Source organism: Crotalus tigris, unplaced genomic scaffold, assembly GCF_016545835.1.
Source record: "Crotalus tigris isolate CLP2741 ecotype Arizona unplaced genomic scaffold, ASM1654583v1 scf7180000019077.834891, whole genome shotgun sequence".
Taxonomy (NCBI): domain Eukaryota; kingdom Metazoa; phylum Chordata; class Lepidosauria; order Squamata; family Viperidae; genus Crotalus; species Crotalus tigris.
This window is the reverse complement of record NW_024097363.1, coordinates 812,042-834,891: the sequence shown is the minus strand read 5'-3', so window position 1 is coordinate 834,891 and position 22,850 is coordinate 812,042. Positions and strand designations below refer to the sequence as shown.

The window sequence follows — 22,850 nt, the reverse complement described above, 5'->3', positions numbered from 1 at the left end:
GGGGTGGGGTCATTACATCCAAATGGTGATGGACATGGGACCTTTTGATAAGAGCCAAAGGGCAGGCAGCACATGGGGTACTTAACAGAAGGGGGCATATTCCACCATCTGCAGTCATGCTCAGGCCCTGATCAGCAGACTCACAGGGCCAGGGTTTTCGACTGATGCTGCTTAATTCCAAATTGATCAATAACAAGGCTCCTCATTAGTGATCTCATCAATGAGGAGCAGGTTGACTTGGCATGTATCACCAAGACTTGGCTAGGCCTGGGAGAGCAAGGGTGTTGCCCTGTCAGCAATATTGGCAATAGCCAAGTCCCCAGGGCAGGGAGAGGGGTAATGATTCATCTGGGAATCTCTGGTAGCCATCAGGAGCAATGCTGCACAAATTGCCAGTTGTGAGACCCTGTTCTTGAGGTTAGGATTGAGGGAGCAGTTGAGATTATTGCTACTGCACCAGCCTCCCTGTTGCATAACAGCTTCTCTGCCTGAGTTGCTGGAGCCATCTTGGGGCTGACTATGAAATTCCCCAGATTTACGCTTCTGGGGGACTTCAACTTCCATCCCTGGGTAGACCTCCAAAGTGGCTCCATGATGGCCATGGGCCTCTCCCAGGTCACTCTTGGCCTGACTCGGGTCAGTGGCCTAACTTTGGGCTTGGTGTTGGAGCAGTGGCAATGTGAGTGGACAGAGGAGTTTTGTTTAGCTTCCCTGTCATGGTCAGATCACATCTGGTGACTTTGAGGTTCTCTTGTGCTACCACTCTCCTCCGCAGAGAGACCAGACCCATTCGATTGGTCCACCCCGGCAACTGATGGACCCAATTGGGTTTCAAGAGTGCTTGAGGAAAATACCTGCTGATCTGTTATATGCTCCTGCAGTGGCCCTGGCAGCTGCTTAGAATAGAGAACCTGAAAAAAAAATTCTACTGTTATAAGGAGGCTGATTATTTTTGCTTGGGCAAAAAGCTGTGCTGTTTTAATAAATGACAGAGGAGGCTGTAGTTGTGTGAGATCCAAAACATTTCTCCTGGCTCATTTTTGAAGCATACACAGCCATAATAATTATGATTGTCTGTAACCTCATTGCTCTATATCAGTGGTTCTCAACCTTTCTAATGCCGCGACTCCATAATACAGTTCCCCATGTTGTGGTGACCCCCAACCACTTATACATCACCGGGTGCCAGGGGCGTGGCCAAAAAAAGGGGGGAAAAATGGAGGACAGCTTTGTTTGGCGACCCCCGTGAAATGGTCGTTCGACCCCAAATGGGGTCCAGACCCACAGGTTGAGAACCACTGCTCTATATGATAAGGATCTGTAGTAAAGGCAATGTCCATACAGTGTTTGATAAATACTATTTTATTAATTTAACCAACTGAGTGTTATTTAAAAAAAAAAGAATCACAGTCAATAATCTTCAATCAGTGAATTTTGGCAAATCCATGACTTTATGGGAACAAATAATTCCATTTCACTTAAAAGTAAAATAACTAAGAAAGAATAATGGGGACAACACAGGAAATATTTTTAATAGAAATAGTGACAATGAAATTATATAATGGTTAAAGGACTTCTGCCAAGATAGGTATTTTATTAGTATACTGATTGCCATAAATATCTTTTATATTATTTCATGATAGAATTGCAACATTCAGCCTAAAATACAAAGATTTTTTTTCCTGTGTTGATTTTTGAGTGTTTTTTTTCTTTTTTCACTCTAAAACGTTTAGCATACATTGCTATTTATTTCTTTACTTTTTCCATAGTAGATGGGATGGAAATTAAAACTGTGTGAAGAAATGTTACCTAAAGAATAATGAAAATGACTTTCAGATTAGCAGATAGTATAAAAGATAATGATGGCACTTCTGCTTTGAAGATAGTGATAGCCTCCTAAATCAAAAAATGTTGGTCCATCTAAAATTATTTCTGTATATCTAGAAGCTCTTCTTTACATCATTTCTGGGCTCATTAAGTGGCCAAACAAAACTTGATAAAAGTGGAAACATACTATTGATCTAATATTAATGTATTTTTCCAATGAATATTTTTCTCTTTCATATACAGTACATTCTTGGTCTGTCTTTCAGATCGTCTGTCCTATCTTGGTTCATTGGCTGCTTTGCTGTTGTTAAAGAGGATAAGTCTTCAGTAGTACAGTACAGAAGGCCATTTCTCCAAATTTAGCAGATAATGTAAGAGTCTTTGACCTATTCAGAAACAAGTAGTAATAGTAGAGTACAGGTAGAAGCAAACTCAGGTTGTGCAAATAGCAAGCTGAGCTAGAAGATCCATCTCTGAATCTTCAGTGATTAAAGTCTCAATCCTTCCATTTGGACCATCAATTAGTAAGATAACTAACTAATTAGCCTAATTATTCAGAATTTTTTTTAATTTCCTGAGGGTGTTAGCGAACAGTAATCTATGCAATTGGAAGAAAAGGAGAATTCTGTTCCGAAATGAGGACCACCTTTTTAAAAATTGGAATAAAATTCAATGAAATACAGAGATGGTGCAGAATCCTTAAGTCAGTTAAAATGCAAAGATTTTTCACGTATTAAAAAAAGATGATCCATATTGAACATCCCCCCCCAAAAAAAAACCTCATGTCAAGGCAAAAACAGTTGTTCTAAAAGGAGCAGTTTTTATTATTATCCTTCTTCCCCAATAAGTGTTTATTTTTTTAAATTAAAAGTACCAGCTTGGTTCAACTGGTATTTCGCTCTCATTCAGTGCTCTTTCCCGAAGTTTCAATTCCAGGCATTCTACAGTAGGTGGATATGTTTTGAGTTCAAATTTGTTAGCAAATAGGTTTTTGGATTTCAGCAGCCATGGCAAGTCACCAGTTCCATAGATACATATGCTTCTGACATAATGTCCTGTCAAGGCATAAAATAGCAATATTACAATAACATTTTGTGGACAGAAGAATCAAGATGCATACTTGCACTAAGGTCTTTGCAGTCTAATCCTATTGAAATAAGGAAGATCTTGCAATTTTAATAACACTTGAAGTAAAACAGGCATAGAATATCACATCCTGTTCTCCTTATTCAGAATCAGTATCAAAAAGTAGTTTTGGAGCCTGTGGGCTCTGGATATTCAATTTTTATTAGGTTACATGCTTTAATTATTTGTTTGTTCAATTTATATTACTGTGCACTTACCAGGTAATTGTGGGTGGCTAATAAGGTTTTGTTGAAACCAAAAACTGACTCAAGAGGCTGAAGGAAGAGTTCAACGCTGCTAAGTACAACATAGTATTTTCACTTACAAGTTAGCAAACTAAAGGACTACTCCTTATCCTTGAGACAGGCAGAGTGAGTTCCAGCAAGCAGCACTGCTCTGAAATTATACTTGTGATTTATAGTCAAGCAATAAAAAAATATAGACTAAAGAAAAAGTTTCCGCTCCAAGCAGGTGTGTATAGAAGAATAGGCACATTATAGCTACAAAAGACAATGTGGTTTTCCTGTTTTTCACTAACTAACGGAAAGATTACATGAGCTACTTAAGCCATGTCTATTGACGGTTTTTAAACTTTATTCAAACACAGACACATTTTAAAGATTATTCTGATTATATACTAGAAAGAACTTTGACCTTTAAAGCCCTACATGACATGGGTCCAGGTTATTTGAGGGACTGCTTATCTACCCATCCTGTTAGGTCCAGCAGGAGGAATAGGTTATGGGTCCCATCTGCTAAAGAGTTATATCTGATAGAAGCCAGATAACGTTCCTTTTCTGCTGTGGCTTCTATTATCTGGAGCATCATTTCCCCTCCCCCCCATGAGGTTAGCCATATCCCTGTTAGCCTTTCAGAAGGCCCTGAAAATACGGTTGTTCTAGCAATTTTGGGGATCTGATGGGGAACCTGCTTGATGGTTGCACTATGTTTAGATGGACACTCTCCCACAATCCTATTTTTATTTATTCTGTGTATCTTGTTTGTATTTATTTTTCAGTCTCTTAACAGTTGTAGTATTGCTTTAGCTATTGATTGTACACCTCCCAGAGTCACATTTAGTGAGCTGGGTGGTCATATAAATGCATTTAATAATTAAATAAATAAAACTTAAGTTTTGTTTTATAACAATTTTTGGCGTTATGTCATTAGAGGCACCATGGTTTAAAAGCATCAAATACAAAGGGAAATTATAAAATATACTATACTGGAAGCCAGAGGCCTAACTCACGGGCTTGTACAGTGTTCTGGACTGGTAGGTGGGTGGGGAGGGGGGAAGAGCAGGTTTGTAGGGCCTTGTTAAAAGCCAGCAGGGTTGGGGTCTACCAAAATTCAAAGAGAGAGAGGCTCTTCTCATGATGTAGCTATTTATTATAGACTCTTGTATCAATATTAAGTAGGCTTCTGCTCAGCGTTGCTCTTTGTCTTTCTTTAGGGGCACTCCAGAAATCTCTTCTCTTGTTTCATCACTGTTCTGAAAACTCCCCAAGATCCATACACAAGGAGAAATTACAGAAGTGTGATGCAAATGAAGGCCATCTTCACCTCTCATTTCAAGTGGTGAGTAAGGCCTCGGGCAAATTGTGGAGCGGAGCCTCAGAGAATTCCTCAGGGTCCATTACTGTAAACACCTGGGACGAACCAATCACGTAAGACCGCTCTCCCTGTGATGTGAAGGAGCACCAGAGAAATCTGAAGCAATCCAAGAGTGGCCTGACCATTACAAGAGACAGATGTTATGCCTCTAACATGCCTGCTCTAAACAGATCAAACTGCCATTGCCCCAGGATAAAACTCAGATTTAATATATGACTCCTACTACTGTATGTTGAAGCTGCAGTGATTTGCATCAGGTCTATAGTCAGACTCCAACCTCAGATATGCAAGACTGAAGTTCTCTTGCACCCACAAGTCTGGCAACCCCCGTTACCCACTCCCATCACAGGACCAGGAAAGCAGTTGCACAGGAAGGAGGCAGGCATAGCATCAGCAATCCCATCTGAGCCTCACAAACAGGTTCTCACAGCTCATATTCTCCATGCTTCTGAGAGCCGCCAGAATTTCCAGCATAACAAAAACCACTCTGGCCCTGGAGTCAAGGCTGATGCCATGCCAAAAACTAAGGTGGGCACATCTCCAAGAGAGAAGCATTCCTTTCCATGCATATCCAGAACTTTTTAATTCATAATAAGATTCTGAATGAAAAAGACTGTCTTGGCATTTGCTATGGGTCTATGACAAGTTGCCACAGCCAACTCACTGCAGGACAATTCACCATGGCCAACTTGCCCTGGAACAACTCTTGTCTTTTTTCTTTCCTAACTGCTTGAAATTTCTGCAACTTAAGTAAGTTTGACAATACACTATAATCCTGTCATTCTAGTCACCCATGTTCTGCTGCTTTGAATATGTATTTGAGAGTTTTCTAAATTGTTGTGATTACAAATTTAAAACTGCCAATTATGCAATTTTAAAGTCCATGATATATTTGGAAAACAGGGTGCTGACAGCTAAACACAGAATTGGTTGTAAAAACCTTAACACACGTCACATGTATACAACGTACCAGGGGAATAGAAGTGTGTGTGTAGGGTTCTTTTGGTAAATTAACCTAGTTATTATTTATTTATTTTGCCGAATTTAAAGGCTCACCCAGGTTGATGACGTCTCGGGAGCTTAAAATTAAAACCCATTTAGATGGCCAAACCAAAACAAAAAGTAATGGAAACTAAAAAGAACAAGAAGTGATCATGAAAAACTTTCAATAAAAGCAACAGCCCCTCCCAGGGTGTGGAAGAAGAGCCAGTTCTTCATGAATGACTTTTAAGGATCATGGGGTTGGGACAATTTGAAGTTCTGGAGAAATATGAATCCCAAAGGCAGGTGCCAGGCCAGAAAAGAGATACTTCCTGAGACCTATTAGATGATGTTGTGTCAAAGACAGAGTCAGAGCATGCCTATTCTGTCAGAGATTACAAGGCAAAATGATTTATTGGGGAAAGGTGTTCCCCAGGTAACCAGGCCCTATGCCATGGAGATGATGATGTTAGGGCACTATCAGTATTTTAAAATGTACCCAGAAGTTCACCAATACCAAATGCACCTTGCACAGCAAAAGAGTCACATGTGTTTACTGAGGCATGCCCATAATTGCCCACAAATTGGCCTTCAATGGCAGCCCCACAAATCCTGTTTTTCAATAGTCCAAATGTAAAATGTTTAAGGCATGAGTAATTGTAGGAAGAGAGTCCGGGTATAATAAAGGCTGCAATTGAGAAATCAAATGAATCTGGGCAAAGGTCTCTTGGCCATAACTATTCTCTGCTCTTTAAGCAGAAGCTGATAGCCTAGGAAGAACCCCCCCCCCATACTATGCATTGTTTTTTTTCTGGGGAAATACAAACCCATGCAGAATCAAAATAGCAGATCTCTGATGCCAGGAGAGCCAAAATCCCACAGCCACTTTGTCTTGTCAAGGTTGCTAAATCTGTTGGTCTCCATCTCCAAACACTGGGCATTTCTGGGTTCATGCACTGTGTGTTTCAATCAATGCACAGTATATTTTTCTATAAATCCCTTTAATCTCCATAGCAAACAAAAGGAAAAAAAAGTACCAGAACAGGTTCATGAGAGGCTAAATTTTAGGGCAATGTTAATCTTTCAAATATTAAAAAATGCAAACATTAAAATGATATTCATTTTACCATGGCATCCTCCATGATTCTTTTCTGCATCACTCCATTTCACAGCTCTCAAGTTACCTTCCCATGTTGCATTTGGCATGGCACCAGGGACACCTGTGATTTGAAGAGAAGAAAGAGAAAGATATTATAAGTTCTTATTCTTAAAATGCCAGGTAAATTGCAGGTGGATCTTGTTTAATGATCATGTGATCATTTGAACTAACGATGGTGCTGAATAAGTGGTTCTTATGACCAATCCTTGTACTTGTGATTATTGCTACATCCCATGTGATTGTGATTTGCAACCTTCCCTGCTGGCTTCCAACAAGCAACTCAATGGGGAAGCTGGCAGCAAGTCACAGTTCGCAAATGTGTGAAGTCCACACTTGATCACATGTGCAGTCCTTGCTTAACAATGGCCACTGGGTCTGCTGGAACTGCCATTGCTATATGGAGTGATCGTGTGTTTCTGTTTACTTATGACTGTGTCACTTAATGATGATGTTTCTGGTCCCAATAGCATAATTAAGCAAGGACTATCTGTATTGCTTTTTAAAAATCTTCTTGTCATAATCTGGAATGCAAATTTGGAGAAGCAGTGGGGGAGTGTTGACAACAGGGAGCTTTCCCAGAGAATCCCAGATTAAGAGAGCTTACAGTTCTGGGCTGGATGGGGGAACACTGAGGGAAAGAGGTTCAAGGCAGACATACCTTAGAACAGGACTTCCCACACCCCGGGCCATGGACCGACTCCAGAAACTGGCACACCAGAAATTGGGTCGCCCAAGGGAACGTAGCCCCATCCGAGCATGCATGGGATGCAGAAGGTGTATGAAACCACGCCCCCTCTGGTCTGCAAAAAAAATCTCAACAGAACCAATGCCCTGACACTCAAAAAGTTGGGGGCCACTGCCCTAGAATCTCTCAAGATATATCAGTAGATTAGTAGGTTATAGCTAAGTGTAAGTGTAAATAGGTGTAAGCAAATAAAGAATGGGCACAATATACATTTAATTTCTCCATTCTCCCTAACTTATTAATAAACTGACTTAAATATTAATAATTTAATAGTATAAATGTAATAAACATGTGCTTATAAGTATAGTTTAAAATAGGAGAGCTTTGGTGAAGGGTGGGTGGAGTTTTTTGCCTTTTGCATATAAAATAATTAATTCTAAAAAAGCATCTCTTTCATCAGAAATCAGGACCATGGAAAGCTCCCAGTTGACACCACTGATTTTCCAAGTTTGGCCTGTGGAGAGGCACACTGGCTGAGGAATTCTGGGAGTTGAAGTCCACAAGTCATAAAAGGGCCAAGTTTTAAGACCCCTGCATTAGGACATCTGCCATACTCCCTGAATGTTCACAGACTAAAGCCCACTTACCATTTCAGCCCCACCTCTTTGCAAGTGTTGGCAGCCAGCTGGTAAGAACTTGCTCCTTGCCTTAAACCCACTTCCACATGAATGCCAACAATAAGCTGGTGACAATCTCTTCCCTAGCTCAGTTCCTGGCTCCCTACATGCCCCAACAGTCATCTGGTTCACAAGAATCTATTAAGGGCTAAAAAAAAAAAGCCTATCAACTGAAGCATAAAAGTAACAATACGTATGGCAACACAAGTACTAATATTGAAAAAACTGCATTAGTGAATCAGTGTTAAGAGCAGTAGCTTCATAGGTGCTGTACTAAGGAAGTGTGTTCTCATATCAGCAATCCAAAAAGAAAAACTACAATTGGGAAATGAAACAACTAATATTTAAAAATGGGATTTCACTGGGTTGGAGATCAATTTCATTTTAATTCTCCGTATTTAGTAATTGCTACTCAGGAATGTTCTTGGCCAGCAAGTTTATGCTAAGACACGCTAGTGTGCTAAGATTATTACTGCATCAAATAATTCTAGTGGTAAATAAATACTTATTCCAAATAGAAAACTTGGATTAAAAGTCCTTTAAAAATGAAAGGGGATGGAATGCAGGTACTAATGCAATCATAATCATTATTTTACTTGAAAAAAAAAAGTGAACCCCCATGCTTTTAAAGCTGAAAATGTAGACAGTGAGTATTAGTTTAAGAGGTCACTCCTCCATTTAAAAAAAATAGTCATCCATGAGCAGAGAAAGTTTGAGAAATATTAGACTAAATTATACAAATAACGTATCATAATAGGAACCCGAGCCTGTAATGAGACAACAACCCTAAAGAAGAGAGAAGAAAAGTATTGGAGAGAAAAAATGCCTGCATTTGTTTTCTTAAAGTTAATCAAAAAGACAGATAATTACTAACATCTCCATTGTTCTCAGTGAAAATAATTGCCATAGGTATGTAAAGCCTATTATAAAGTTTCCTAAAAATGATATCATTTAAGGGTTTTTGGCTTATAAAATATCCTTAGCTTCTGTGAAATTTAGGACACAGATGGATACTGAGGGGACACTTTAAACCACTATTAGCATTTGGATAGGAAGCATGGAAGAAAAAACTGAGATAAGTGGTCGGGGTACCATTCAGATTCCCCCAAAACACCCCCCTCCCCCCATCAAGAGCTGTAACAAAAAAAGTTCAACAAATGTGTGTTTGCTACAATTGTTACAGAGAACCAGTTTAGTGTAGAGGTTAGGGCATTTGGCCTTAAGCACAAAGCCACCTGAGTAACCTTTGGCCAGACACTCTCTCATAGCCCTAGGAAAAAAGAAATTTCAAGCCACTTCAAGAACCTTTGTTGAGTAAATTGCGGGAACTAAACCAGGCAGTCACCAGGAGTCAAAAACTGACTCTAAGGTGCACACATACACACACAGGGGCATGCGTGCGCACACACACACATTAAGCACTGTACAAAAGCATATACAGTAAGGAATTAAGTACCATTCGGAATATATATGGAGAAACTACTGGCATTTCATAGACATGTACTAAGATTATTTGCAACACACAGTTAATATAAATATGGCCTATATACTGCACACACACACACACACACACACACACACACACAAAATACCTTAGCAGCTTTCTTTTAAGTCCAAAATTCTGTTTCCTTCCTGAAGTAGAAACAGATATCCTGTATTTTCCAGAAAATATTAACAACAACCAAACTTGCCGACACTGCAGAAAACCACAGTGACATGGAACAATAACAAAGGCTATGAATCCCCTGAATTATATTAATAAACAATCCCTAGATAATATTTCTAAATGATTTGCTCTCTCCACTGCGAAACCACACATTTCATATAAAACTTTCAGCAATATCAAAATTGCTGAAGAAAATTATTTGTTAGCAGAATAATTTAAGATACATCTTACTTGAGAAAAATTCTAGGGGTTGCAACATTATACCTCGCCACAAATTAAAAAAGAATGGCGGCTTAAGATCAGGTGGATGCTATGGAAATACAGGCAATCCTCAAATTATGACCACAATTGAGCCCAAAATTTATGTTGCTAAATGAGACATTTGTTAAGTGAGTTATCGACTTTGGTTGTCAGAAGGTTACAAAAGGGGATCACATGACCCCAAGACCCTGCAACCGTCATAAATATGAGTCAGTTGCCAAGTGCCTGAATTTTGATCATGTGACCACGGGGATGCTGCAACGGTCATAAGTGTGAAAAAGTGTCTTCAGTTACTTTTTTCCGTGGCGTTGTAACTTTGAACAGTCACTAAATAAACTGTTGTAAGTGGAGGACTACCTGTATGAGGTTTTTGGATATAAACAATCAAGGGACATTTGCTGAGTCATTATTTGCTAAATATCGCTGTCTAATTATCAGCAGGAATGGTAAGATTGAGAAGATCCTGACACAGTAACCCTCCAAAAGGATCCCCCTATCATGGATAACTAGAAACTACATGGATCACTTGATGCAAGGGTTTGTCTTATGCAAGGATACACACTGGTACCAGCACATACATCCTCCCCCACCCCCCTGCATCAAGTACTTCCTGTAGATGTCACAACAGGCATTCTGACAATCTAATTGTCAGGAAAACTGTCATGTCAAGAACAAGATCAGGTACCTGTCTAAGAATGCCAGGAAGTGGCCTACGACATGCAGGAAAACTGTTGTATGTGAATCTACAATTGCAATTTGTAGAGAGATATGGAGAGAGGGGAGAAGTACAGTCCACTAACAATGGCTAATGTATGCTCTCATTTGTTATCTGTAAAATAACTATGATACTGGTACAACCCAAACAAAAAGCATCAGTCAAGCATTACTCTAAAAATAATATAGTATTTGCCCATGAGAAAAGTTTTGATGAATGGTGGGTAAATGTTTGTAATAAAAAAAAGGCTTGCCAAAATGGCAGTGAATTTCTTAGCAAAACTCTGAAGAAGTTATTAATAGCAGAAGTATTATGTATCTCTGAAAATTCTTCATTATATATATATATATTTCTACATAGATTGTGTTTATTGTTTTTCTGAAATCCTATGTGTGCTCTTTGGCATTCTGTGACGTATCATATCATACAGTAAATACAAACTTAATACAGAAGTATTTTTATCAAACGTAAACTGGACTTTCTTGATTTTTTTTTCCTTTGAAAATGTTTTACTTCTCATCAAAAAAATCTTCAGTCAGTTCAGGTCAGTTCAGAATTGAAGAAGCTTCTTACGGTAGATGAGAAGTAAAATTTTTTCAAATGAAAAAAACAAGGAAGTTCAGTTGCCTTTTGAAAAAAAAGCATTTTGGGGGCAATAGTGACCTGGATGATTGAGAATCTCCACAGGCATTACTATTAAAAATTTCTCTCTCTCTCTGTGTGTGTGTGTGTGTGTGTTTTACTGCATGTCTACTCTGCTCTTTCTCTTAGAGCTCAGGACCACATGTCTGGGGATTCCTCTAACGTTAGCTTCATAGTATCAACTCTGAAAAACAGTTTGACTGAAACTAACCACAAAGTCACACTATTTTTATCTCACTTTTCCACTGTGTGTAGAGAGACACTATAATGCTTTTGAAGATTTACAGTGAGAGAAAATGGGCTTTCTGAATCACAGTTAAATGCTAAGCAGGAGTGCCTTTCTAAATCAGTGTAGACTGTATCAGAACAGCAGTGGAACAGAAGATACTATGTATGAAAAATGTTTCAGGGGAAAATCCCAGACATTTCTTTCCCTTTTCTGCTTTTTTTTTCATGAAATGTAACATTTCTTCAAAAAAAAAAAAATGAAAAAAAGTTAGACTTAACTCTAGTTAAAAATTAGATAGAGAAGCAAGTAAAAGCATTTTGCTGTTTTCTCAAGCAAGTTCCCACCTTCCTGAAAATCAATACATGGATTTTATGTAGTCTTCTTGAAAACAAATGGCTGGAACTGTCACTCATTTCCGTGGCTGAAATTGAGTGATATATGCATGGGAGAGTGGAAGCTCTTGAATCTCAGCACATTACAGGGTATCCACAAAAGAATGACCCCTCAGCAACTCCCTCTAAAACACTTTGCCCATAAAACCCAATTTTCAAGTAACTAACATCTCCATGCCTGAGTTTAAGGAGTTTCACTGAAACAATCAACAAGGAAAAGGTTATCATTAAGATTCTTTTTCACCTTTTCTCTCGCTGTGCAGAGTTGACTTTTCATCTAGAGTTTCACCTGATGAAATGCTATGATGAATGTTCAGTTGCATGGAGATATCTCGTCTGAACATTTAGTGATGGTAGGAGTCACTTTTCCCTTTGGGCGCTAATTTTAGTTTTGTAATCAGTGAAAACACCCAGAGCAATGAAAATAATAAAACAGAAGCTCTGAAGAAGCCTGACCTGTTTGTCCAGCCAGCCCAGATCCCAAGAAAAAAATGAGGTGTTTTTTTTTTAAACCAAAAGTTATCTAAAAGATAGACAGGGCACTCTTTTTAAGTAGCTATGCTTTGCAATGTTTCTGCCTCTGAGGTAGCCTCTAGGTAGGATCCAATTTTATAAGGTTAGCTTCTTGCATGGCTAGGCTATAACATAGCAAGTGACAATGGCCCATACCAAGAGTGGCATATCTTTAGGCCAGGGGTAGGCAACCTTGGCTCTTTTATGACTCGTGGACTTCAACTCCCAGAATTCCTGAGCCAGCATGGAATTCTGGGAGTTGAAGTCCACGAGTCATAAAAGAGCCAAGGTTGCCTACCCCTGCTTTGGGCAAAGACTGAATTGACTTGCTAGAATGCCTGTCATGGTATCCTGGGTTCCAACTTCTGTTCCGTTACGAGAGTGATGAGAATAGCAGTCAAGCACATCTAAAAAGCATGAGTTCAGAGAAGGAAAAAAGGATTGTTGTATGCTGCCATCCTATATTTCTGTATTTAACCAAACATATAACCTATTTCTCTTGCATACTTAAAGGGGAAATTGCTTTCTCTCATTAGTATTAGACAGCATCCATTTCATCAAGTCTGCTGTAACTTCTGGATTGTGACAAAAGCAAGTACAGGTAGTCCTTGACTTATGACCACAATCGAGTCCAAAATTTCTGTTGCTAAGTGAGACATTTGTTAAGTGGATGTTGCCCCATTTTACGACCATTTTGCCACGGTTGTTAAGTGAATTGCTGCAGTTGTTAAGTTGGTAACACAATTGTTAAGTGAATCTGGCTTTCCCATTGACATTGCTTCTCAGAAGGTCACAAAAAGGCGATCACATGAGCCCGGGACCCTGCAACTGTCATAAATATGAAGCAGTTACCCAGCATCTAAATTTTAATCATGTGACATCAGATGCTGCAATGGTTTAAGTGTGAAAAATGGTCATAGGTCACTTCTTTCAGTACCGTTCTCACTTTGAATGGTCCCTAAATGGATTGTTGTGAGCCGAGAACCATCTGTACCAATATTGTATTTCTTTACATTGTCCTTATATTATTTTTTGGCATCATTTTATAAAGCTTTTGATCTGTGAAATGTATTATGGTCAAAACATTCATTTCAAACCTGTCTTCATGTTAAAACTTTTCAATTGTCAAGAGCAATAAATTTTCTGAGGGGAAATAAGACAATTCTATGTTGTTAAAAGAGTCCCAGAGCAATTTGTGGCACTATTAATCTTGCTGGTTTGCCACTTTGACCACCACAACACTTCTTTTATAAGATAAGATACTTCCTTAAAAATCCAGTTTGTCCATTAGTCCAAATTCTGGAGATCTCTGATATGGGAGAACACTGTTTTTAAGAGATGAAACTGAGGTAGATTTTTTCCCCCTCCCCTTGAAAATGCACTCTTATGTCTTGTTCTAATACACGTTGGCTCAATTCTACAATCCACTTAGTTTACACACAAAGGTGAGATACCTCCATTTATTTAACTAATTTTCCAAAACTAGTAGCATTGACTGTATCTTATGGCAAATCAACAAGCTAAGTAAAATAGGTGAGGGTGGAAAAATTTGGTTTTATCTTTGTTCTTCCTGTTCATAGTCAATGTTACTGAGCCACATCAAGTTTCAGATGATGAGGCATCTGAGGAGTTTACTTCCTTTCTTAGCACATCAAGTTTTATCAGACTTGTCTTGCATCATAAGAGAAGAAATAAGAAATACGAGAAGAAAAGGAAGAATGAGGAAAGATGATAACAATCAGCATTCATACAAAGACAATCAGGAATTATTTTCTATTGCCACAGAAACCAGGGTCAGAAAGGATGGGTATACATGCAACTACCTAGATTTTGTTTAAATATAAGTAAAAACTTCCTGATGGTGAAATCTGTCCAACAGTGAAATAGTTTACCTCCGTAGATATTGCAGCAGTTTTTAAAAGTCTGAAAAATTACCTGTCCTTTTGACCTTCTCCAATTCTATGATTTTGAGATTCTTCAATTCCCTGAAGAATTCTTTTCACACTGGCAGAGACATTGGTAAATCTAAAGCACGCCTCAATAAACTGCCTAGTCCTTTGACAGGTGCTTTGGAAATTCTGTGGCTTACTTTCCATTGACCTTTAAAAAGTGAAATAGGTTTACCAATTCATAGGATTAAGGCCATAATTCATAAGATTAGTGGCGTGTTAACAAAGAGCTTTCAAACAAATTCCACTACATTTCTCTAGGCATATTTTGAAACAAAATATTTCTTGCGATTATTTATTAGGGTGGAATTTGTTACAAAGTAGCTAACCATTTGATCTGTGTCCAGATAATTATTTCTTGTTTTTGTTGGGTCCGTGGCTATAATTAAATGGGGAACAAAGCCCTGGGGGTTGGAGAATACAGTCATATAATTGCAAGATTTTATTGAATAGTTATCCGTGGTTTGGCTGAGCAAAATAACTTCCATGGATTGTGGATCACTTTGTCAGCCAGTGTAGAAATCAAATCTCAGCTGGTTTAGCATTGCTGACATCAACTAATAACTGCTTCTCAGAGTGTCAAGCATGTGTTCCAGCCATCCCTGAATATTTCAGACCTTGTCATTTGCTTGCTAACTGAGGTTGGCCCTTTGCTGTTGAAAAGTGAAAGAGCCAAATATTTTTGAACAAATATGACCCAGAAATTAATTTAAGGAGTGTCTGTCTTTTTAGGTAGACTGTGTTTAAAAGATGTTACAGAAAAGGAACAAGTTTTACTGGACAAGATTGAGACTGACCTGAAAATGGATTTAAAAATGACAGGCTACAAGAATGGTATGGTGAAAAGTGCTGTGCTAAACATACAAATGAAACTGGTTGATGTCTTAATAATTAAAAGGAATGTACACATAACAAACCAAGAGTGAGCTAGATAATTTACCTATATTGGATTTAGTTTTGCAGAATTTTGTGAAAAGGAACAAAGAAAAAAATGAAAAGAAATCAAGTTCTCGAGCATTATTTGAAGGGATTAAAGATCAAGATTGTTAAAAAGCATATAAAATTGGTTGATTTGATCAAGATCAGAACAGACATATTGTTATCTCTGGTAACCCTTAATGGGCTTTTGCTGATTAATGGTGCGACTTAAATTATTTGCTTATAGATAAGGGAAGAAGATATCATACATTGTATTTTAAGAAAAGGTGGTAAGTTACTAAAATTATACTATTTGTGATGAAAGGGGAAATCACTTCTTTCTTTTTCTTTACTATATTCTTTTTTTCTATTTTTTTTTCTAATTGGCATTAGTTTTTATCTTTTCATTTGTAATGTTTAATCAAATTACTATATAGAAATGAAAGAATCAGAGATTAGTAACTACCTGGAATCCGATTGAGTGTTACCCAAAAGTGTTCATCGGGACTGTAAGTGTCTCTGGACCATTTCAGCAAATCAATGGCCCTGGAGTCATTGAAAAGGAACTCCACAAAAGGCCTAGTGAGAGCAATATAGGCAGACCCAAAATAGATAGTGAGGTTGTGGGGAGGTGGCGATTTTAGGATCGCAGTCCTTCTCATGTAGGAAGCTTGCTTGCCTATGTTTTCCTTGTAAACAAACTTGGTCCTTAAAGTTATTGAAGGTGGGGGGAGGACGCCAGGGGTGATGTTCTTCCCTTTAAACTTTTTCAGGTGCTGGACAATTTCCTTGTTCGTTTTCAGCGGGAAATCTTGCCCACACATGTTGAGGACGTACTTCCACCGGGTGGTGGATCGCAGCAGGTCCTTCATGCAGTTCACATCAGCCTGAAGCCTGGAGATGCCGGCATAGACCACCGGCTCGGCTTTGGAGACCAGGAAGGCATTGGGGAAGCATTCCAACACTTTCTCCACATCTTGCTTGTACCTGGTGGGCGCTTTCTCATCCACGTGGATGCAGTAAACATTGTGGGGGGCGTAAATCGCCCTGAAGAGCCGCTCGAAGGTCGCCAGCTCTTTGTGGAGGGTGAAGATGTAGGCCAAGGGAAAAGCCGCCTCTTCGGCAGAGACGGGTCTCGTCACATAGTGGCTCCCCGTCACGTAATCTTCGCAGGAGGCGGCTCTGTCGAAGGACGTCCGGAGATGATTTCCCCACACGAAGGATTTCCGCCCCTGGGCCAGAGCCCCACACGCACGGCGGAGGAAATCGCTCTCCCGGAGCCGTGGAAGCCCGGGTAGTCGAGGCGGCGGCGTCTGTTTTGAGACCGGGGGAGGTTGCCCAAGCAGGAGAAGCAGCAGCGCCGAGAGACCGCTCAGCAAGAAGACCGCGAAGATGTACGGAGGCTTGCCAGACCGCATAGTCTCCCGGGGACGGGCCAGCCCGGAGTAGGAGACGGACCTAAAGCCCGGAGGTTCGGCGGCGGCGGCGGCGGCGGGTCCTCCTTCCCCGGACGCCCAAACGATGCATTCAGCCCACCAGACTTTCCGCTGAGCCGCCGCGCCAAGAACTCCGAGCGATGCCTTTTTTCCCCCTCCGTTTCGCTCAGCCGGTTGCTAAGCAAAGCGCTGCAGCCGTGCCCAGCCCGCGAGGCGCCGGGGATCCAGGGCTACCTAGCGGCAGAAGGTGCCGCACTTGCGTCCCCTCGAGGCTGCCTCGCCGGACCTCGCCCGACCTCGCTCGGCCTCCCTCGAAGCTCGGCGACTCAGCCTCGCCCTGGGAAAGGAACTCATGCGCGTCTCCAAAGGGGGCTGGGATTGGCTGGTGCCAAGCGCGCCTGGCTTCTCCACCGCCCGGGGCGGGGGCGAGGGCGGGCTCAGCAGGTAGCGCTGTCCATCAGCCGCTTCTTCCTTCGGGCTAGACCTCGGCCGGGCGGCTGCGCCGAGAGGTCGTGCGCTTAATCTGCTCTCTCGGGTTCCCGCCAGACGGGTAGCTGGTCTCGTGTAGTCTAATTTGACACGCCAGTCAAAGAGCGGCAGGTTCGCCTCTGAGTGGACTCATACTGAGATTGACGCTGACCAGGGGCGTGGCTAGGCATCCGAAGAAGATGGCGCGCGGCGCTGGCCGCCCCCTCCTCGCTCCAGCTACATATCTCTTAATTCAGTCAGTTTACTTTGCTGGGTGCTTCGTTAGAACGTGAAAGTAAATTAAGGTGAGTGAAGTTAGCCCAGAGAAGGAAATATTAAAAGGGCAGAAAAATATATTTTTCCTCAAAAGGATTTTTTAAAACCAAACCTGGCCCCAAATCTATCTCTCTGCCCCAAGCAAGAGCTAGCCCCATACAAATGCAGATGTAAAACCATCAGAAAGTTAAAAAGCCAGAGCACTCAAGAAGACAAAGAGAAAATCTGCATGCCCCACCTAAACTCTAGGAGTCATTAGCCCCATCACCTGGGAAGCAGAATATGATAATAGCATTAAACCACAGATATCAAGGCCTGGAAAAACACTCAGAAATAGCCTCAAGGTTCATGCCACAGGAACAGGAAACTATTCCAAGCAAGGCTAGAGGGGGTATAAAAACCTACTGCCCATGTGCTCAACTCTTTCTTTCTTCTCCTCTGCTTTTTCTTGCAAGGACCATCTTTCTGCTTCCTCAATAAACTGTAACCTTCTTCCCAAAGCAGTCGCCATGTTACTTATTTATCCCCGGCTTGGATGAACCAGGATGAAGACTTACTTCTGACAAAGGGAACGAAGATCCAAGTTTATTTGGAAGAGTAGAAGAAGGTGTGAAAGGCGCCACTCCCCAGTGCGGAAGAAGATGTAAAGGAGGTGTGTGTGTGTGTGTGTGTGTGTGTGTGTGTGAGAAATAAATAAAAAAAGCGCTGCCCATAGGCGGAGACACACACCTGAGATGGACTTAATTTGGTGACTAATAAAACCATTTGAAAAAAAGAATTGAAGCCGGATTAAGCATGCTTGGGGTGGGGAGGAATAAGTAAAAGGCTTTGGCAGGCTGAGCAAATGAATAAACCGTCTAAGAAAAGGTCACATCAAACAGACACAGCTCAGTTAGCCAGCAAAGCTGATGGTAATTCTCTACAGATTATATGTAATCATATATAGGCTACAGATCATATTCTAGAGATAAGCAAGCCTTAAAGAATATCTCTAAAAATTGAGGCTGGGTTGGCAGATCCTGTGTATGGGATCGCAACAGGAGAAATAATTTAAGGATTAAAGTAGCATTAGAGGAAACTGACATAATCAGTTGGATTTCTTGCCTTATTTCTAAGATTAAGGACCTGAGCGCTGATTTGAATGCAATAAAGACATTGAATGGGATCACAGGTTAACTTTCCTAGGAATATGCTGAAAGCTAGATATATTTGGACCTATTTGTTGATTCAACAAAATTATAAGACAATCGTGTGAGCTGGAGAAGATTAAATGGGCGGTGAGAGAGAGTCTTTCTCAGATTTTGCATGGCTGTCCTGCAGTGAAAAAATGAATTTAAGCCACTGGCAGAAAAACCTATACAGGATGAGATTCTTTTACAATGATTTCCTATCAAGAGAATTGTTGTCATGTCAAAAGGATGAAAACTTACTTCAACTTCAGTGTGTTCGCGCTTAAAGAAAGGGTGAAGGAAGGAATTTAATCTGTCCTTCAATTTGTGGAAAGGGTTTCTGAGCAAAGGAAATTATATTGAGAGCATTAACCCTTTTTGAGTCTTTAGATTTAAAGGAAACGAGGGAGTTGGGTTAACGGGGGGGGGGGGGGAGAAGACCAATAATAATGTAGGTTTCTATAAATTTGCTTAAAACACAGTTTAATATGTTAATGGCTGTTCAGGCAGCAACTAACTTACTATATATGAAACATAATACATTTTGTAATGCAAATAAGCCAGGGAGGTGGTTGGCTTATCAATTAAGGAAGAAACAGAAGTCAAGAATTATAGATAAAATAAATTATAATGGAAAAGTGGTTTTTCAGAAAGAATTGATTAAAAAATCTTTTTTAGATTTTTATACAAAATTATATAAGGGTAAGAAGGTACAGAGTTTAGATATAGATAAATATTTACAAGATGCTCATTTTCCCAAGTTATCAGATGATCAAAGAGATGAGATTAATGGATTTATTACTGCACAGGAAATTATCATGGCAATTAAACAATTAAAAGCTGGTAAAGCACCTGGTACTGATGGATTGACATCAATCTATTATAAGACTTTAAGTGATGAGATGATAGAGCCCTTAAAGGAACTTTTTAATAATATATTATTGGGTTTAGAGACTCCCCCGTCTTGGGGAAGGGCTTTTATATCTTTGATTTCAAAAGAGGATCAAGATCTTACTTTACCAAAAAATTATAGACATATATCTCTTTTGAATGTAGATTACAAATTTTTTTTAAAAATTTTAGCCAATAGACTTATGATTGTATTGAACCAAGTGATACATATGATTAAACAGGTTTTATAACCGGGAGATATATGAAGAATAACGTTAGACAAATTATTAACTTAATAGAATATTTGGATAAAAATAATCAGATTCCTGCAGCATTGATTTTTTTTAGATGCTGAGAAAGCCTTTGATCAGGTTAATTGGCAATTTATGATAAGGTTGGTTGAAGAGATGAATTTTGGAGATAAAATTTTGCAAGCTCTTCGAGGTATTTACCAAAGACAATCGGCACAACTTGTAATTAACGGAGGTTTATCTGAGGTTTTTCAAATTGAAAAGGGCACAAGACAGGGTTGTCCATTGTCTCCTCTGTTGTTTGTTTTAACATTGGAAATTTTGTTGATTAAAATTCGTGAATCATCTAAAATAAAGGGAATAATGATTGATAAGAATGATTATAAATTAAGAGCTTTTGCAGATGATTTGGTTGTTACTTTGTCTCAACCAACTTATTCTGTATTGGAGTTGTTACAGCTGATAAATCAATTTGGACATGTTTCTGGTTTTAAAGTCAATAATAATAAAACTAAAATATTACTTAAAATATGACTAATTTGGATAAGGAGACGTTGGTTAAATTGACGGGCTTCGAAGTTGTAAAAAAGGTCAAATATTTGGGGGTTTATATAACTGCTTCTAATGTAAAATTGTATAAAAATAATTATGAAATGTTATGGTCTAAAATACAGAAGGATTTGAATGATTGGAAAAAATTGCAACTATCTTTGTTAGGGAGAATTGCTGCAGTCAAAATGGATGTTTTGCCAAAGTTTCTTTTTTTGTTTCAAATGATACCTATTCTAAAGAAAGAGGCAAATTTAGAAGAATGGCAGAAGGGTATCAATAAATTCATTTGGGCGGGGAAAAAACCAAGAGTAAAGCTTAAAATTATACAAGATATTCGAGAGAGAGGTGGACTCAAGGTGCCGAATTTGAAATTGTATTATGATGTGGTGGTTTTAACATTGATTAGTGATTGGATTATTTTAACAAATTTAAATATACTTTTTTTTGGAGGGATGGGATTTATTATATGGATGGCATGCCTATTTAATTTATAATAAAAAGGTAGATAGGATTTTTAAGTCCCATATTCTGACGATTTCTCTATTGCGAGTTTGGAAGAAATATTATAGATCAGATTTTAGAATACCGTTGTGGGGAATTCCAGGGCATGCAATAGAAGGGATAAGGAAAGGAGTGAAAATGGAGAGCATTTCTTATAAACAATTGCTTAATTGGGATGGGAATAATTGGCAATTAAAATCTATGGATGAATTAGCGCAAGAAAATATTAATTATTCTTGGTTTCAGTACAGGCAATTATTAGAAAGGTGGAAAATAGATTAAAAAGTGGGTTTTATTAGGGAGGATGTGAATTTGATGAAACAAATTAAAGATCAAAGTCGATCTCATATAAAAAGAGTTTATAGTGTTTTAGTGGAATTGGACTCAGAAACAGAATTAGTTAAAGATTGTATGGTTAAATGGGCTCAAAATTTTGATGAGCCGATTTTATTAGACACATGGGAGATGATTTGGGTGAGGAATGTTAAATTTACTCAAGCTCAAAATTTACGAGAAAATTTTTACAAAATGTTTTATAGATGGCACCTTGATCCACAAAAGATGTCTCGTATGTATCCAAATGTGCAGCCCAAATGTTGGAGATGTGGTTGTTTGGATGCAACATATTACCATATTTGGTGGTCATGTAGAAATATAAAGGTTTTTTGGATTAAGATTTGGTGGAATATTCAGAAGATTTTTAATAGAAGGATAAAATTTACACCACAATTGTTTCTGTTAGGTATTATTGACGATTGTGATGGTAATGAGATTATTTTAATGTTGAATTTAATTACAGCAGCAAGGTTGCTGATTGGGCAATACTGGAAGAAGGATTTTTTGCCTACTTTAGAAGAATGATTTCTTAAAGTTTCTTATTTATCTGAAATGGCAAAAATTTCGGCTTATCTGAAAGACCAGTCGCAAGAGAGATATATTTTGGTGTGGAAAAGATGGGTGAATTTTATACAGAATAAATATGATATTAGAAAGTATTATTTAGCTTTTGAATAATGTATATCTAAGGGTAAGCTTTTGAATAACTTATGTTTAAGGATGGTAATTTCTGTTTTTATGTACTGGAGTTAAAGTGTTTAAAATTTTGTTTTTTGGATGTATGTATAATTGTTTGATGTTCATTTAAGTTCTATGTTTTTTGTTGTTTTTAACCCTGTATTCAGCTCTGGGAAGTAGGGGGGAGGGAGGAGGGGGGGTTGGGAGGGGGGGAGTATTTTATTGTAAAATTTTATAAACTTTCAATAAAAAAAATAATAATAATGTAGGTTAAACTATAGCTAAGGAACTATAGAAATTAATATTGGTAGCTTACCGACTGGGAGAGTGAGAAGGAATCTCAGTAGGTCATTCCTTTGATATGCAGATTCTGAGGTTTTGCTGATTAAAGAAAGTGCCTTTTAAGTTTTACATGTTTATTCAGCTGAATAGAGACAGACTCCTCTAAATGAAGGGAGCAACAAATGACAAGAAATCCTTGTATTTATTCTGTATAATTACATAAGCAACCCATCCAGCAAAGCTGACACACATAAGATAAAGATTGCACCCAGTAAGTCTGGCATACTATAGATAAGAAGGGAGAAAGCAGAATTAGCTAAACATGTTCTCATTTGAGTGTTACTTAAAGATATTGTATGTTCTTGGGTGGGTTAGGACATTGGGTGTTGTCCTTGCTATCCTTTCCTGACCCTGAATCCAGGATTACAAGTGACCAAAGAGAGAGAAGCCATCTATATGTATTCATAATTAATACTGTCCCCTAATTCCTGGTCATCACCTTCCTGCAGAAAAAAAAATCACTAATGTTATATAAGTTGTTCAACACATAAGGGAATATAAAGCCAGAGAAATTGTCTAGATCAGTGGTGGCAAACCTATGGCACGGGTGCCAGAGGCGGCAGTCAGAGACCTCTCTGTGGACACACGCGCCGTCAC

At 39.0% G+C, this 22,850-nt stretch overlaps 1 protein-coding gene across 1 annotated transcript; it reads right to left on the bottom strand.

Annotated features, from left to right (window-relative positions):
- Positions 1-1,346: 1,346 nt before the first annotated feature.
- LOC120315318 (N-acetyllactosaminide beta-1,6-N-acetylglucosaminyl-transferase-like) lies at positions 1,347-22,369 on the bottom strand. Its single transcript, XM_039359485.1, has 4 exons — positions 22,228-22,369; positions 15,820-17,534; positions 6,675-6,767; positions 1,347-2,882 (listed from the first exon to the last, which is right to left on the bottom strand). The coding sequence occupies exons 2-4, from the start codon at positions 16,769-16,771 to the stop codon at positions 2,692-2,694; spliced, it is 1,236 nt and encodes a 411-aa protein (XP_039215419.1). The 5' UTR covers positions 16,772-17,534; positions 22,228-22,369; the 3' UTR covers positions 1,347-2,691.
- Positions 22,370-22,850: the final 481 nt, after the last annotated feature.

Coding starts and splice junctions, on each gene's coding strand:
- LOC120315318 (XM_039359485.1), bottom strand. CDS start 16,771: ATGCGGTCTGGCAAGCCTCCGTACATCTTCGCGGTCTTCTTGCTGAGC. Junction 6,768..15,819: donor AACACTCAATCGGATTCCAG/GTAGTTACTAAT, acceptor TTCAAATCACAG/GTGTCCCTGGTGCCATGCCA. Junction 2,883..6,674: donor GAATCATGGAGGATGCCATG/GTAAAATGAATA, acceptor ATGCCTTGACAG/GACATTATGTCAGAAGCATA.